The sequence below is a fragment of the Mytilus galloprovincialis genome, chromosome 6, assembly GCF_965363235.1.
Source record: "Mytilus galloprovincialis chromosome 6, xbMytGall1.hap1.1, whole genome shotgun sequence".
In the NCBI taxonomy this organism is placed as follows: Eukaryota; Metazoa; Mollusca; class Bivalvia; order Mytilida; family Mytilidae; genus Mytilus; species Mytilus galloprovincialis.
In genome coordinates this window covers 94708742-94724309 of record NC_134843.1, presented here as the reverse complement: position 1 = coordinate 94724309, position 15568 = coordinate 94708742, and the positions used below count along the sequence as shown (strand labels likewise).

General features: G+C 31.6%; 2 protein-coding genes across 2 annotated transcripts in view; one reads left to right on the top strand and one right to left on the bottom strand.

Annotated features, from left to right (window-relative positions):
- Window positions 1–356: 356 nt before the first annotated feature.
- LOC143080774 (uncharacterized) lies at window positions 357–11591 on the bottom strand. Its single transcript, XM_076256799.1, has 3 exons — window positions 11322–11591; window positions 1919–2234; window positions 357–987 (listed from the first exon to the last, which is right to left on the bottom strand). The coding sequence occupies exons 1-3, from the start codon at window positions 11500–11502 to the stop codon at window positions 669–671; spliced, it is 816 nt and encodes a 271-aa protein (XP_076112914.1). The 5' UTR covers window positions 11503–11591; the 3' UTR covers window positions 357–668.
- LOC143081076 (mRNA cap guanine-N(7) methyltransferase-like) overlaps window positions 11501–15568 on the top strand; it is a 17117-nt gene continuing 13049 nt past the window's right edge. The window contains exons 1-2 of the mRNA XM_076257310.1: window positions 11501–11543; window positions 11725–11823. Coding sequence (XP_076113425.1) covers window positions 11501–11543; window positions 11725–11823 — 142 coding nt within the window. The remainder of the gene's footprint in view (window positions 11544–11724; window positions 11824–15568) is intronic.

Sequence of the window (15568 nt, the reverse complement as noted above, 5' to 3'; positions counted from 1 at the left end):
AAACAAAACTTTATATATTTCATGCATCAGAAACAGTTTTCTGAATTTACCTCCATAAGGAACACTCAATATTAAGCCAATAAGCTATTAGAAGCTTAACAGTTGAAGAGCTATATTGTGTCTGATCCATTTGTCATTTTGAGCAATAAAATATGTTTAACCTAAACCAAAAAGGACAATATAATTTAAGTCAAAATCATTAAAGTCAACTTTGCCTAAGGAAATTTACAAAACATTAGTTTCTTAATCATTTCTAAATTAAAAAATGGACAATGGACAATTTCAGGATTGTTAAATATAAATCATATTGATACTTCAGGACTGACTACTGAGACGTACAAATATAAAAACCTATAATGATAGGAAGATATTTATTTATATACCACTTGAAATTATAAAGATGTGTAAATGACATAATACTGACATGAGCTACAAACATTGACAAATATAAAATTGGTACAATTCTTAAGGTATTTATAATGCTACTTCTTCATCTCAACATCCAACAAACAAATGGAATATTTCATTTTAATATTAGATTAGAAACTCTGTTTCCTTAAATATATTGATACAATAAATAAATATGCTATCACATACACCAAGTGGACTTAATTGGCATATTATTATGAATAAACAAATATGTATTAGAAGTCACTAATTCAATGATGTCACTTTTTTGAATATTTCTGAGTTCTTGTTTTAATCTTAGTATCAATTTCTTTTCGCTTTTCTTTCAATTCCTGTTTGCCATCTTTGTAAATTTCCTTAAAGCTTTCTCTTTCTGCTGGTTTGACCATTTTTCCAGATTTCTGCAGATATTTGATTGTAAAATTAGTTCCAGCAAGAGTTACAGTATATCTGGCAGGTGTAGCCAACTTGTATAATAAATATGCCACAGCTATTTCTCCAGCATGTGATGATTTAAAAGGCTTCATTATGGTTTCTCCAGCTCCCATTCTTTCCAACAATGGTACCACATCAATACCACTGAAATAAACAGAGAAAGTGTGAAGTAAATATTTTTAAATAGGAAAACAACAAGAATGCAGGCACATTAATAAGGCCATTACTTTACTCAATTGAATGGTTTCTTATTTTTCATGTCAGGACCTTTTAAAGTCTACAATAAGGATGTTTTCCTTCTCATTGTTAAAGGACCTATAATTACTTACATCCACTTCATTTGAACTTGGGAGGATAGTTGTCTCATTGGCAATCATACCACATCTCCTTATTTTTATATAGTTTGGTTGAGCATATGTAAACTTGTTATTCAAATTATCTGAAAACATGCATAGGTGTCTGGGAGGTCTAAAAAGTGCTCAAACATTATATCACTGTCAAGCTGCCTACTAGAGAAGAAAAATTTTGCATTCAATGGTTACTGAGAAAAGTTGGATGAAATTATATTTGTTAGACAAACAGGTGATTGCAATACATCAATCCTCTAAGGACACACTGATGACAACATGGAACACAGCAATTCTTTAAAAAATTGATTCAGATTAAAGATTGACTCAAGAGTTTTAAGAGTCTTGACACAATAATTTCAATGTATTATTTATTTTGATCATAATCTTTTTATCCAATTAGAAATAATTTTTGCATGAACATCTATACAGTACATGATACAATTACTGAGATATTATATAAATTTGTGGAAGGGGACACAACTTTTATTTTATCAAACCACCAAAATAAACAAATATCTGGACGTCCTTACATCTGTAATGATATATGAAAATGCTATTGTTTGGAAACACATGTATATTAAAAAAATTGAGGTAAACAGAATATCTATGTCTAAGGAATTCTATATTAATTTCTACAGCAAATCTTAGTACATTGAATAAGTATTCATGATTTTGATTACACAATAATTAAATTTTAACTATATGTATATTTCATTTGTCCATACCTTAATGCCAAATAATAAAAGGAGCCAAACCAGAAAGTTGACGTAACCAGGTGAACTCCAATAAGAACTTTTCCATGTTCCTTGTATGCTTTTTTAAATCTTTGAAATATTGATAAATTTTGTTCAACACTATCTGAACTTTCTGTTTTGTCTGTGATTTCACTTTCTGCTGTTTCCTTGTCGTTTGGTTTATCTTTCTGATAGTCAGCAGCACTAGTTGAAAATGATTGATAAATAGTTGAACATGGATATATTTGAGAGTATTGCTGACCACCGGTCACTGAAAGACTGGAGCTTTTTACTGTGTTACATGTATCTGAAAATATAAAATGCATATCATCATGATCATACATTTTCATATAGAAAATAAACATGGATGTGTATTTGTACATCCCATTTGAACAAATGTTGAAAAGGATGCAAGTTTAGTTATTTTTTAATTTGCCAATAACAAAAAGGTTTTTTTTCCAAAGTAAACTACATGTATATCATTGTATATTCAAAGATCTAATTACAACATTGGTAATTTACCTTAACTTATAAGTTTGTTTGAAGGTTCAATGAGCTTACATGGATCTGACACATAGTGATTTCCGTGCTTTAAGTACAAATAAAACTAAAATCACAAAAATACTGAACTCCGAGCATTGCCGAGGAAAATTCAAAACAGGAAGTCCGTAATTATATATATAATCAAGCATATCAAATGGCAAAATCAAAAGCTCAAACACATCAAATAATTGGACAGCAACTGTCATAGTCCTGACTTGGTACAGGCATTTTCTTATGTAGAAAAAGGTAGATTTAACCTGATTTTATAGCTAGCTAAACCTCTAACTTGCATGACAGTTGTATAAAATTCCATTATACATGTATTACCGTATAAAATTCCATTATACATGTGTTACCGTACAACTAAGTATTTTGTACAGGTACAGCTTAATTTACTGATCAAATCTTTGTATCTATCATTTGTCTATGAAAGAATTTAGGGAAAGTTTGAAGTAATTTATGGTAACGAATTCTCTTCATCTACAATTCTTAATAATTTTCCAGTGATGCATTGATTAGATTCATTAAAATGTACAAAATGTATGACATAACTGAACACAATGGCATAACAAACAAGTTGGGATATATAAACACTGTATGATTGAGCAAAAGGAGCATTGCTGTCCAGTCCAGAATGCAGTTCGATAAAATTGCTCCCCTTGTTTATTTCCCTCTCCTGTCAAATCATGTAATTTCGCTACCTCCAATGGTAGACGCTACAACGATGGGTGTTGTCAAGAAAGGTACCATTAAAGGAATCACCTAGGAATTAGACGATCACCAATGGTATAGGTGAGTTGTTTAATAGTTGTTGCTTTGGAATATATGCATGTTTTGAATTTATTCATAATCAGGAATAGCTGGAAAGGAAAGAAACGTGTTGCTACGTGAACCCCGGAAAGGCCGGGACAATTTAAAAAAAAAATCTAGAGACAATCGTTCTGAGTGTGCCACCTACACATTCAAACGTGTACACAAGCACAGTATTCCCTATCTATGTAATGTGTTTTCATAATTATGTGATATAGGGCAAAAAAAGGTAGCAGCTTTTTGTATCTTGTTGTTAAGCATTTCCAGGGGAGATAATGTTATTTTTCACGGTGTGTTTGATAGGTTTGTTACATTGTAACATTATATAATACACTCTTAAAGTGGATTAAAATAGCCTCCAACACTCAATTAACTGCATTTCAATTATTCTTTTTACCATAGTGCTATTATATAAGACTTCAGAGGTTCATATCACTTATATTTAACATTTTTATATGGGAGTTTTTTTTTTTAAAATCCGATAAAACCGTTGAATGTAAATGATATGAATCTAAGAAGTCTTATATATTGTCCTTTAATATAAGCCTGGAGGTTCATATCATTTAGATTCAACATTTTTTATCAAATTTTTGTTTACTATTAATGTTGAACGGGTCAACGGTTCGACATAAAAATAAGGGTTCAACATTGTTAGTAAAAAAAATCTAATAAACATGTTGAATGTAAATGAAACTGAGTGACTGAAGCCTTACATTATAGGACTATCGTTATTAGTTCTTTATCCTTACTAAATGTTTTTTGTGGTGTATATTACAAAAAAAAAAGGGGGGGGGGGGGTTAAAACAATCAAAATACCTTAACAATCCTACAATATCTGTTTACAGAATGAGAGAGATATTTCGTATTCTAAAACTAATTTTTCTCACATGTTTGTTAGATATGTTGAAAATACAGAGAAATGTTTAGTACCTATATCCATCTCCTCTTTTTCAATTCATTAGTTCAAGATACAGCTCTGAAGAATATGCAATAACCTACATTTTTCTAACATGTGCAGTCAGGGGACTTACTCAAATAAGTGATTTTTAAATCACTTATTTGAGTAGCAAATTTGAGGTTTTGTCACAAATTGGGATTTTGTAGTTTTTTCCAAATTTTAAACACATAGGTTTAAATAATATATTTAATTTTAATTAGTAAAATTTTTAAAAAATTAAACTTTTTGCTTCTTTTAAGTAGCAAGGTTTATGCCTTTGATGCTATCATTTAGCTGAAAATTCTATTTTAGTTGAAAAAATGCTATAATAATGGCTTAACATAATGAACTGATACTTTCTTAAAAGATTTTTCCCAGCAGTGGGAGTATTTTTCCTGTAAAGTTCAGGGTTTCATCTTTCAGATTATGTAATAAAATTCTACTGTTCGCGATAAAAATTTCACTGTTCGGGGGGTGTTGAAATTAGTGGGGGTTATTAAAAGAATGATACTTAAAGAAGTGATTTTTGGGAAGGAAATTGAGGTCTGATACTTAAACAAGTGATTTTTATGTCATTATCCTAGATTCAGTACAAGGTCATCACCTGAAATGACCTGGTCATCCTAGACAACACAGATGTTGGTTCTGATAAGTTTAGAAACATAATTAGTCCCTGGATCATTAGTATTCTATATTTAAAGCTACAATAAAATTAAATCACTTCTTCTAGTGATTAATTTGTACTACTTAAATAGGTGATTATTAGAGAAAGACAACTCTAACTTCCAACCTTTATGGAAATAATGTTACTTGAATCAGTGATTTAGAAAATCACTTATTTATGGTGACTTGAGAAACACCAATACCACTCAGATTACAATTCTACCTTGACAGGTAAGTTTGTATCTAGCCTATAAAATACTTATTTAGCCTTGAGAATTGAAAGGTCAGTTTATCCCATGCATACAAAAGAAGTTTACCTATGAGGGTCAGAATGGGGTTTACAGAATAGAGAATACATGTAATAGCAACAAAAAATAATAGAGAATAGAGAAAATGACATCAAAATAAAGAATAGAGAATAATTTACTGCAGTGCAAAAGTATAAGGAATAACTGTGCATAATAAAAAGGTAACTTAGGTAACTGTAAGGCATACTGATAATATAATCATGATCAATGAACATAATTGATAAATAATCTTGTAACAGAAAGACTAAATAGTAAAATCATTTTCATGAGAATTTTACAGAATGAGAGTTATTTCAAGGCTATTAAAAGAAAATGCCCTAAAACTTTAAAGAATACAGATATTAAAAAACCCATCCAGGTCCTCATGTTATTTACCTTGTCAAAATATAGGCCACACCATTATAATCTACACATCTAGTCAAACTGGTTTTAAACTAGAGATCTAGTCAAACTGGTTTGGTATAACTGACAGTTTGCTCCTGCCCTAGATGTCTATTTCACACTGACCTTATGTGTTTGTGCTTAGAGTACATTGTACTGTCATATTTATTGGTTTTCTGTTGGGGCATGATCTAAACCTGCAAAACAGTGGCTTGAGATTTCAATTTAAAAGGAATCAATAAAATCTTAAAAAGTTTATTCTATATGAACTGATTTTAGTATAATAAATTAATATTTGGAATTTCATATCCTGATTGATGATTTTTTTTGGGACCAAGATGTTTTCTTCATTCTAATTCACATTATAATTATTTAACCTTCAATTCACATTAAAAGATAAAAAAAAATTCAGCTCTCGTTTAGAATATTTTGCAACTAAATTATAATCCTTTAGAATTTGGTGTAAACAAAAAACAAGAGAACCTGCAAGCAGAGTCTACTTCTATAAAGCCGATAGTTTTTTTATATCTGAAAAGAAAACTAACACGTAAAAAAAAGGCCGAAAGTAACCCCTAAATTTCAACATTAACATATTTTGAACAATTGAATCAAGATGCACAAAGTTTAAGCATTGGTCAGAATATAGGGTTCTTTTGTACTTTAACAATATCACAATAACAATAAAATGACCTTAATTTTGGACAAGGTAAATGGCATGAAGCCAATTTTACCAACTTCTTTTGTATGAATGGGATAAACTGACCTTTCAATTCTCAAGGCTAAATAAGTATTTTATAGGCTAGATACAAACTTACCTGTCAAGGTAGAATTGTAATCTGAGTGATATCGGTGTTTCTCAAGTCACCATAAGTAAGTCCCCTGACTGATGTGAAGACCAATGAAAACATTTAATATGATATGAAAACATGGCCAATTAAGTAGGAACTTTGGGTTTCGTAGACATAAATTATAATTCAACATTTTCGATTTATATTTTTCTTTATTTCATATTCTAGTATATTTAATAAAATGTTTATATTTTGTAATGCATCTGATGTATAAATCCAGTGGCAGATCCGGGAAAGAGCTCTTAGTTCCGATCTATGTGTAAGGGGAACACGTGGTTGCAACCCCCTCTTTAATTGCCTGTTCGATTTTTATGTTTGCAGTGTCGAAAAGGGAGATAGACAGCAGTTTTATCAAGAAGTTATGTGAAAGTTCTGCTATACATCTGACAGTCAGGAATTATTCTTTAGTACACATGTCTACCAGAGGCATGGAACAGAATGGAGAGGTTTGAAAGTACCAGATGCTTATCTGAGATTCCAATTTGAACAAAAGAAAGCAATATAAAGATATGTAGAAGAAATAATCTATATGAATAAAGTTATGCCACAATAGGAACTTGGGTTTTTTATAAATACAGAATTTGTCAAACCTATCCATAACAGAAGTGATGTGAATGTATCCTTTATAGTCTTGTAATACTGACGGTAATAATTTATATAATTTCTGAGATGATATATAGCAGTGACATTGGTTTCCCCTTTCTCCTTGTTCAACATGTTCAAAGAACTTTATCATCTGAACCCTTCTTTTTTTTTTAAATTGGAGACACCGGTGTACTACTATAGTTCTTGACTTGTTATAGTGAGCATGTATAAGAAAAATAGAGTGAGCCTATTGTAAGATGCTATAAGCATGATAAGATAGACTAACAAGAATGTGTCCATAGTACACGGATGCCCCACTCGCACTATCATTTGACATGTTCAGTGGACAGTGAAATTGAGGTCAATACTTTAATTTGGCGTTAAAATTAGAAAGATCATATCATAGGGAACATGTGTACCAGGTTTCAAGTTGATTGGACTTCAACTTCATCAAAAACTACCTTGACCAAAAACTTTAACCTGAAGCAGAACGAACGGACGCACAGACCAGAAAACATAATGCCTCTCTACTATCGTAGGTGGGTCAATAAAAATGTATCGAAAATATAGCACAAAAGAAATCATGAAATAACTCAGTGCAATCCCAATTTAAGATGCAAACACATCAAAACAAAAACAAAATCACACCATATCTCCACATGACACAAAACAAAAAACCAACTGCAATCAACAAATAAGACGCAAAGAGTCACAAGAAATAAAAAAAATCCATTCGCAGGCAACTACCGACTTATTATACTGTATGATTGAACACAAACATAGCCATCATATGACACTCAAGAATTAAGACGCAAACTAAATTACACGAAATTGCAAGATCAATAAATGATGTATAAAAAAATAATTCCGAACAACAATTGGTTAACACAAACAAAAGGTATATAACGATATAAATATATGCAACTTCACAATGATCAACCAATCAGGGTTGCTGTGTAACTAAGATGTAACAAAATGTGTAACAAAACATTTTTGAATAATACAGAAATCATGACTATCGGTCATTGTCGGTGTAAATGTAATTGTTTAAGAAAAAAACATGTCAAACAGAAATGCAAATATTATCTAAAAAAAAATAGTTTTAAACACTTAAATGTCATGTGATGTTACATGTATAGGACGGGTGTGTTCGATGTGTAAATTAATTCACAAAACCCTGTCATATTACATCCAACTTTGAAATTGCCTCCAAACACATGCCAAATGTCAATTTTAGGTGTACCACTTTGGGAATGGTCTTAAACAATTGACAATTCATTTCTCAATTTTTGTAATTAGGTCTTTCCACCTTTCCGTGGAAAGACCTATTGCTTTTGTTCCGATTATTATTATTATTATTATTTTTTTTTTATTCTTCCGCCTAAATTTTTTCTTGCGTATTGTTGATGTTTCAAAAGATGTCACTTAGATATTTGGAATATGATATTGTATAGCTTATACGCTTTAAAATTTTTCAACCGCATAACAAAATACTTTACATTGTAAGAGTTATCTCCCCAAACACTGTTTTTCTTGTGGCCACTACTCCTTCGCAACCGTAAAAGATTACAATAAATTTATTTTACCAAATTGCTCGTTACATCTTCAGGATTAGGCAATTCATTTGGACCAAAGCTTTCCAGAGACTCCATATGAGAGTTATTTCCCCTTATGTAAATGATATAAGTATTATGCATTTCTAACTGGTAAACCATAAGTTATAGAGACCTAGGGTCTTCAGATTTGATGTCCTTGGTCCAAAAAAATGAAAATGAGGTCAAGGTCAAAGGTCAAGGTCATGTTCTAAATTTTTGATTTTTGCTTATTTTCACTGATTTTCAAATACCATATGCCATATCGACAAATAATTTTTCATAAATTGTTAGTTGCGACATGTTCTTACTTGTATATTTTGGGTGAAAGGGTGCGCAGACAATAAATGGGAGTTTTTGCCCATCTTATATTTAGGTTTACCCGTAAAGTGATATTACTCTTTAACCAAACATATTAAAGACCTAGCATGCCTAGGGTCTTTTGATTTAAGATCCTTGGTTTGTGACCTTGAAATTGAGGTCAAGGTCATAGGTAATAGGACGTTCTAGATTTTGACCTTTGCTTTAAATTGATATTAATACATCATAAAGCCATATGAACTAACATTTTAAACTGATTTTTCATATTTCAATATCAAAATAGATATTAACTGGTGGAAAGACCTTCAATTGTTCTCTGAACAATTGGTTTTTAATTTTCCCAAGATTTGTTCTATGTTGGGCAAAAACAAGTAGCAGTTTTTAAGGAGACACCCTAAATGACGTAACAGCTTGACTTATGGTCGTTTTAAAAACGATTGTTTTCAAGTTGCATTGTTAACAATTGCACAATATGAAAATTAAACAACGTGAATGCAAATATTTATAATGACTTTACGGAAAGTAACTTTTGTGACATCTTGACAACTGTATACAAAGTTTATTTCACTTTTCTACCTTCTAAACACAAGAGGTCGAATTCTTTTGTTCTATTTAAACCGCATATCAGACTGTGTCCAAACAGAAATTTAACAATCATTATAATAGGAAAAGAAAACTCATCTCTTTTATCAAAAACTTTAGTATGGAGTTTCCTTTAAAAATTGAGAGAACAGCTTAAGAAGGGCAGTTATTTATCTTTTCACATGGACCTATCAGTAACTGCATTTTAACTTTCACTTTGAAAGATTGTCATGTGACCAACAAGAAAAATTTAATTGCAATGCATTATGCCAGCTGATTTTTGCAATTGACCCTTGGGAGGAACAGAAGAGGGTCTGAAAAGAGGGAGATTTTGAATCCAGCCGGAAGAATCACTTGTATGTTTATATGTAGGAAGCAAATAAGCTGACCCTTGGTCAATATGAATACATAAAATTGACAATGGAAATGGGGAATGTGTCAAAGAGACAACAACATGACCATTGAATAGACAACAGCAGAAGGTCACCAACAGGTCTTCAATGCAGTGAGAAATTCCTGAACCCGGAGGCGTCCTTCAGCTGGCCCCTAAACAAATATATGTACAGGTTAAGTGATAATGAATGCCATACTAAACTCCAAATTGTACACAAGAAACTAAAATTAAAAATAATACAAGACTAACAGAGGCCAGAGGCTCTTGACTTGGGACAACCATCATTGTAAAAACTGTTCAAATATGAGAAAATAAAGGGAGGCACTGGCAGATAGACGAAACTTATACAAATGAAGAGAAAAATTAAAAATTAACAAATTTACGCCTGATGTACATGTACAAATGTATATGAATCCAAGACCATCAGTCCAAGCCAGAAGCAACAAGTGACACTTAATTTTGGACAGACAATTATCCATATTTTGGTTATGATTTGCGGCAAGCTTTAACTGCCGATGGTCCCAGCTTGTCTGACTACACACCCATTGTACGTGAGAGCAATTTAAATCTAGTGCACCTAATACACCTTATTGCTATTCCCGGCTGACCTGAGAGTTTGTCACGCTTGAACTATAGACGTCATACAACAATCACTTTTCCATTGTGGCATTAGATATTTTGTAGTATGAAGTCAAAATTTAACGGGAACCTGTGTGATGTCCAGTAATGGCGGACAAATACTGAAATAGTGATAAGGTGTATGTAGTAATATAGGGACGAAGTCCCCAATAACAGTAGAAAATTCAATAAAAAAAAAATCGGGAAATTTTTCCCGAAATTTTCATTGTACTACATCATCTTGTACATGTACTAATGAACTCAAAATTGTTCAAATTTTTTTTTTGTCACGTTTTTGAATTTCCAAATCTGCGCAGAAATCTACTTCCGTTTCCGGTCTTGTTTGCATGAGACTTTGAATAAAATGTATATTTATCAGTCTAAGAAACATGAGAAAGGAACTCAATACTTATTCATTTTTAAAAATTGTTTGTTATAAAAAAAACGTTACCTGATGACAGTGTTTCTTTGTTTACATTGAATATGACTTCATACATAACTTATATAACATCACAACTAAAATGCTTAACAACAGAACCAAAATCGGAAACGTTACGGTATTTCTGTTTCTCTTTTTAACATGTTTGATTTATAAAAAAAATCATACAGACTTCGTCCCCATTCACAGGTTCTGCCTGCCTCATATTACTGACTAATAGCTCATAGGGATGCTATTTATCATATATATTATACAAAAAATTATAATCTAGGAAAGGGGAAGCAACTATTTTTATATTTGAGAGGAAGAAGCAACTATTTTTATATTTCAGAGGTTGAAGCACCTGCCTCAAATTATATGTATTAGAAATTACATTTTTTCTTGGGTCTGCAAAAACATTGCGAGGAAAATGATGAAATATGACGAAGTCTTGCAGGGCTTGACGATTGCGGCTTCCCTAGTGATATCAAAAATCTGTGGCAAAATTCTATTTGCTCATGATTTCTCCGTTTAAAAATGGAAATACAATTTCCAGTCAAGGTTTTTGTTAACATGACACAAGGAGTCAAATCAATTGTTGTGTATAATTTTGACGGTCAAATCCAACGTGCTCATTTCTAAACCGGAAGTTGACAGACGACACATTACGACATGAACATTTCATGCGAAGATTTAGAAATTACCATTCTAAAAATCAACTATGATATTAGGCAGCAAAGAATGAATAAAAATCTGTTCAAAATATTTCAAATTTATTATTTTATTTATCTATAAAGAATTTTGCGGTAAATACGACATTTTGTTCGGAATACTCATTTCGTGTTTTTCTCGGGGTTTAACGCTTAAGCAACGGAAGAAATGGAAATGGAAAGCAAGTAACAATTTTTATTTCCCAGTGTATAGGATAAGTGTTACTCATTGTCATTTCCTCTCATAATTAAAAAGAAATGTATTTAATTGCAAACTGTTGATGAATGCTGACATCAATTGCTAATGTCAGTATTTAGCACCATTTGAGTTGATCATTTTTGAAATTGAGAGCTTTGACATAAATTATGTTCGACATCATGTTTCTCAAGAAAAAAATATTATAAAAAGGGTTTTTACAAACCTACATGTTCTATGGCATTTTCTAGTTATATTGGCTATAATCACTAGCATTATACATGTTATATGCATCAATATATGCACTTTACTAAACATTGGGATAACCAGTTTTCTGCTAAAGTGACAAAACTTGCAATCTATTGTAAACGTTACCTCTCTGAACACCTGATCAACAACAACAATGAACAAAAGGAATAGTTGACCTTTAAATTTCATGTTAAATCTAACAATAGAAATTCTGTTCAGTGAGGCATAAGTGAGTAGAATTTACCTGATCATCACAGCTCTCAATCATGGCGAACAATAGATTTTATATCTAGTCAGATAAGCATCAAACTGGGCATGTGCATATTAAATTAAGTACATCAATTGGTGCATCAACTGTTCCAGATTACTGCCATAATAAGTAGAGAATGCCATTCCGCCCTATTTTGATTTCAATCCAGTCTAAACAAAAATACCCCTCTATAGAGGGATAATTTTACCCCTCTATAGAAGGATTATCCCTCTATACAGGTATAATCACCATATAGAGGGTTTGTTCCCAGCCTGTTAATTGGTTTATTGCCCATGGGATGTACTAAAAATTAACAAGGCATGACAACATAATCGGATTAGCCAGATAATTTACCTATGTACATTTAATCGATCTTGATTGCACAGGTGTGCTTTAAAATCATGGTATTAAAATTTGAACAAATGTTTTCCTTTCTTTGACCTGTTGACAGATAAAGATTAGTCCAAATAATTATGACGTCCTAGGAAGGCATCCCAGAAAAAAAAATTGAAATAGCCTTGCCAGGCGTCATAATTATTTGGACTAGATAAAAATGTGACATTATCATTTAAAATAAGATAATTATTATCGTATATGTTTTTGTCCCATGCCATTATATTTGAAATAAAACGTTCAAAGAAAAAACTTGTTTTTTTGTGTTTCTATTACAGTCCGGTCAGGTCTTACATTGTGTTCTTTCGACAAAGATGATTTTGCCACCATTAGGAATCTTTTATGACTCACTCCAGGGATCTCCATGACCTGTTTAACGATGGCGCCCAGCCATCGTTCAAATGTTGTGCACCATTGTCAAATGACCCGCGCCATCGTTAAATTGTCTTCCGCCAATGTTCAAAATTGTTATCGTTTTTATAGCCCGACGCTATATTTTTTGCAATTATAATCAAATGCATGTAATTGCATAACCCTCAGGCTTTTTTTATATTATAATTCAATACAGTTCTTACGCCTGAGGGATATCCGGATTAAGATCACTAATCACTTGTACCTGAGCTTGTACAGGTAGATCAACTACGTTTCCACAAATGCTTCATGAAGGCTTGGCCTTAAGCTTTGAATGGTTAAAAACGGCAATTATTGAAAGTTTTTATAATGAAAATTCAATTAAATATAATTTAAATAAGCAATGAATTAGCATGTTCACCAATCCTTATGTGGAGGGATAAAAAAGTTTTGATCGCGCTACACTGTACGACGTAGACACAGTTTGTGATGGTGAAAGTTCCTCCATCGTTCAATTTTCATCCATTACTGGTACACAATATTATTTCCCGCCCTTTTAAAAACTCGTGCTGTGGATAAAATAAATGTTAACTATTTTTATACAACCGCAAAAATTGGTCATATATTGGTTTGGCGTCATCCTCTCTGTTCGTCCGACACATTGGTTTTCACACTATTACTTCAGTTTAAGAAAATAGAAATCTATGAAATTTGAATGCAAGGTTTATGAACACAAAAGAAAGGTTGGGATTGTTTTTTCAGAGTTTTCGTCTCAACAGTTTAGGAATTAAGGGCCAAAAAGGGGCCCAGATAAGCATTTTTCTTGGTTTTTGCTCAATAACTTTAGGATAATTAAATAGAAATCTATGAAATTTTAAAACAAAGTTTATGAATACAAAAGGAAGGTAAGAATTGATTTTGGGAGTTTTGGTCCCAACAGTTTAGAAATTAGGGGCCAAAAAGGGGCCAAAAAAAGCTTTTTTTTCGTGGTTTTCGACAATAACTTTAGTATAAGTAAATAGAAATCTATGAAATTTAAACACAAAACACAAAAGGAAGGTTGGAATTGATTTTTGGAGTTTTGGTCCCAACAGTTTAGGAATTAGGAGCCAAAATGGGCCCAAAAAAGCATTTTTCTTTGGTTTTCGCACCATAACTTTAGTATAAAGTAAAAAGAAATCTATGAAATTTAAACACACGGTTTATGACCATAAAAGGAAGGTTGGGATTGATTTTTGGAGTTTTGGTCCCAACAGTTTAGAAATAAGGGGCCCAAAGGGTCCAAAATATACTTTGTTTGAATTAATTCATCAAAAATTGAAAAATTGGGGTTTTTTGATATGCTGAATCTAACTGTGTATGTAGATTCTTTATTTTTGGTCCCATTTCGAAATTGGTCTACATTAAGGTCCAAAGGGTCTAAAATTAAACTAAGTTTGATTTTAACAAAAATTGAATTCTTGGGGTTCTTTTTGATATGCTGAATCTAAAAATGTACTTACATTTTTGATTATTGGCCCAGTTTTCAAGTTGGTTCAAATCGTGGTCCAAAATCAAACTTTGTTTGATATCAACAAAAATTGAATCCTTAGGGTTCTTTGATATGCTGAATTTAAACCTGTATTTAGATTTTTGATTATAGGCCCAGTTTTCAAGTTGGTCCAAATTGCGGTACAAAATTAAACTTTGTTTGATTTCAACAAAAATTGTATATATGGGGTTCTTTGATATATATGCTTAATCTAACCATGTATTTAGATTTTTGATGTTTGGACCAGGTTATCAGAATGGTCCACATTGAGGTCTAAAGGGTCCAAAATTGAACTTTATTTGATTTCATCAAAAACTGAATTCTTGAGGTTCTTTGATATGCTGAATCTAACCATGTATTTAGATTTTGGATATTGGACCATAATAGGTAATTTCAAATTTAAAATTTAAAGTTTTTAAGTTTAAGTTCTTAGACCACATTCATTATGTGTCAGAAACCTGTGTTGTGTCAACTATTTAATCACAATCCAAATTCAGAACTGTATCAAGCTTGAATGTTGTGTCCATACTTGCCTCAATGTTTAGGGTTCGAACTCTGCGGTCGTATAAAGCTGCACCCTGCGGAGCATCTGGTTATTTTTTTATAAAACTTTGACATGTGTTTAATGCAATTGAAAGAATTAACAACACCATTTTGCTTTTAAATCTTTTATTCATTCCAGCAATTAGATAATCGTAAAAAGAAAATGCTGTAGACTTACATAATTGTTATGGGGCTAAAAAAAAAAGTATTATTATGCCTAACAAATGGTGAATACATTTTCCTTTTTACTTGCATATACAAAACTTTTAGACACATAATTTTCAAATATAGACTTTAACTTTGAAGTAGAATATTGGGTTTTTCACATATTCCACTATATTTTATAAACTTTTTTTTAAAAAAAGCAAGTACATTTTGGTAAAGATATTTTTAGATTAGCAAGCAAGAAATACGAAAA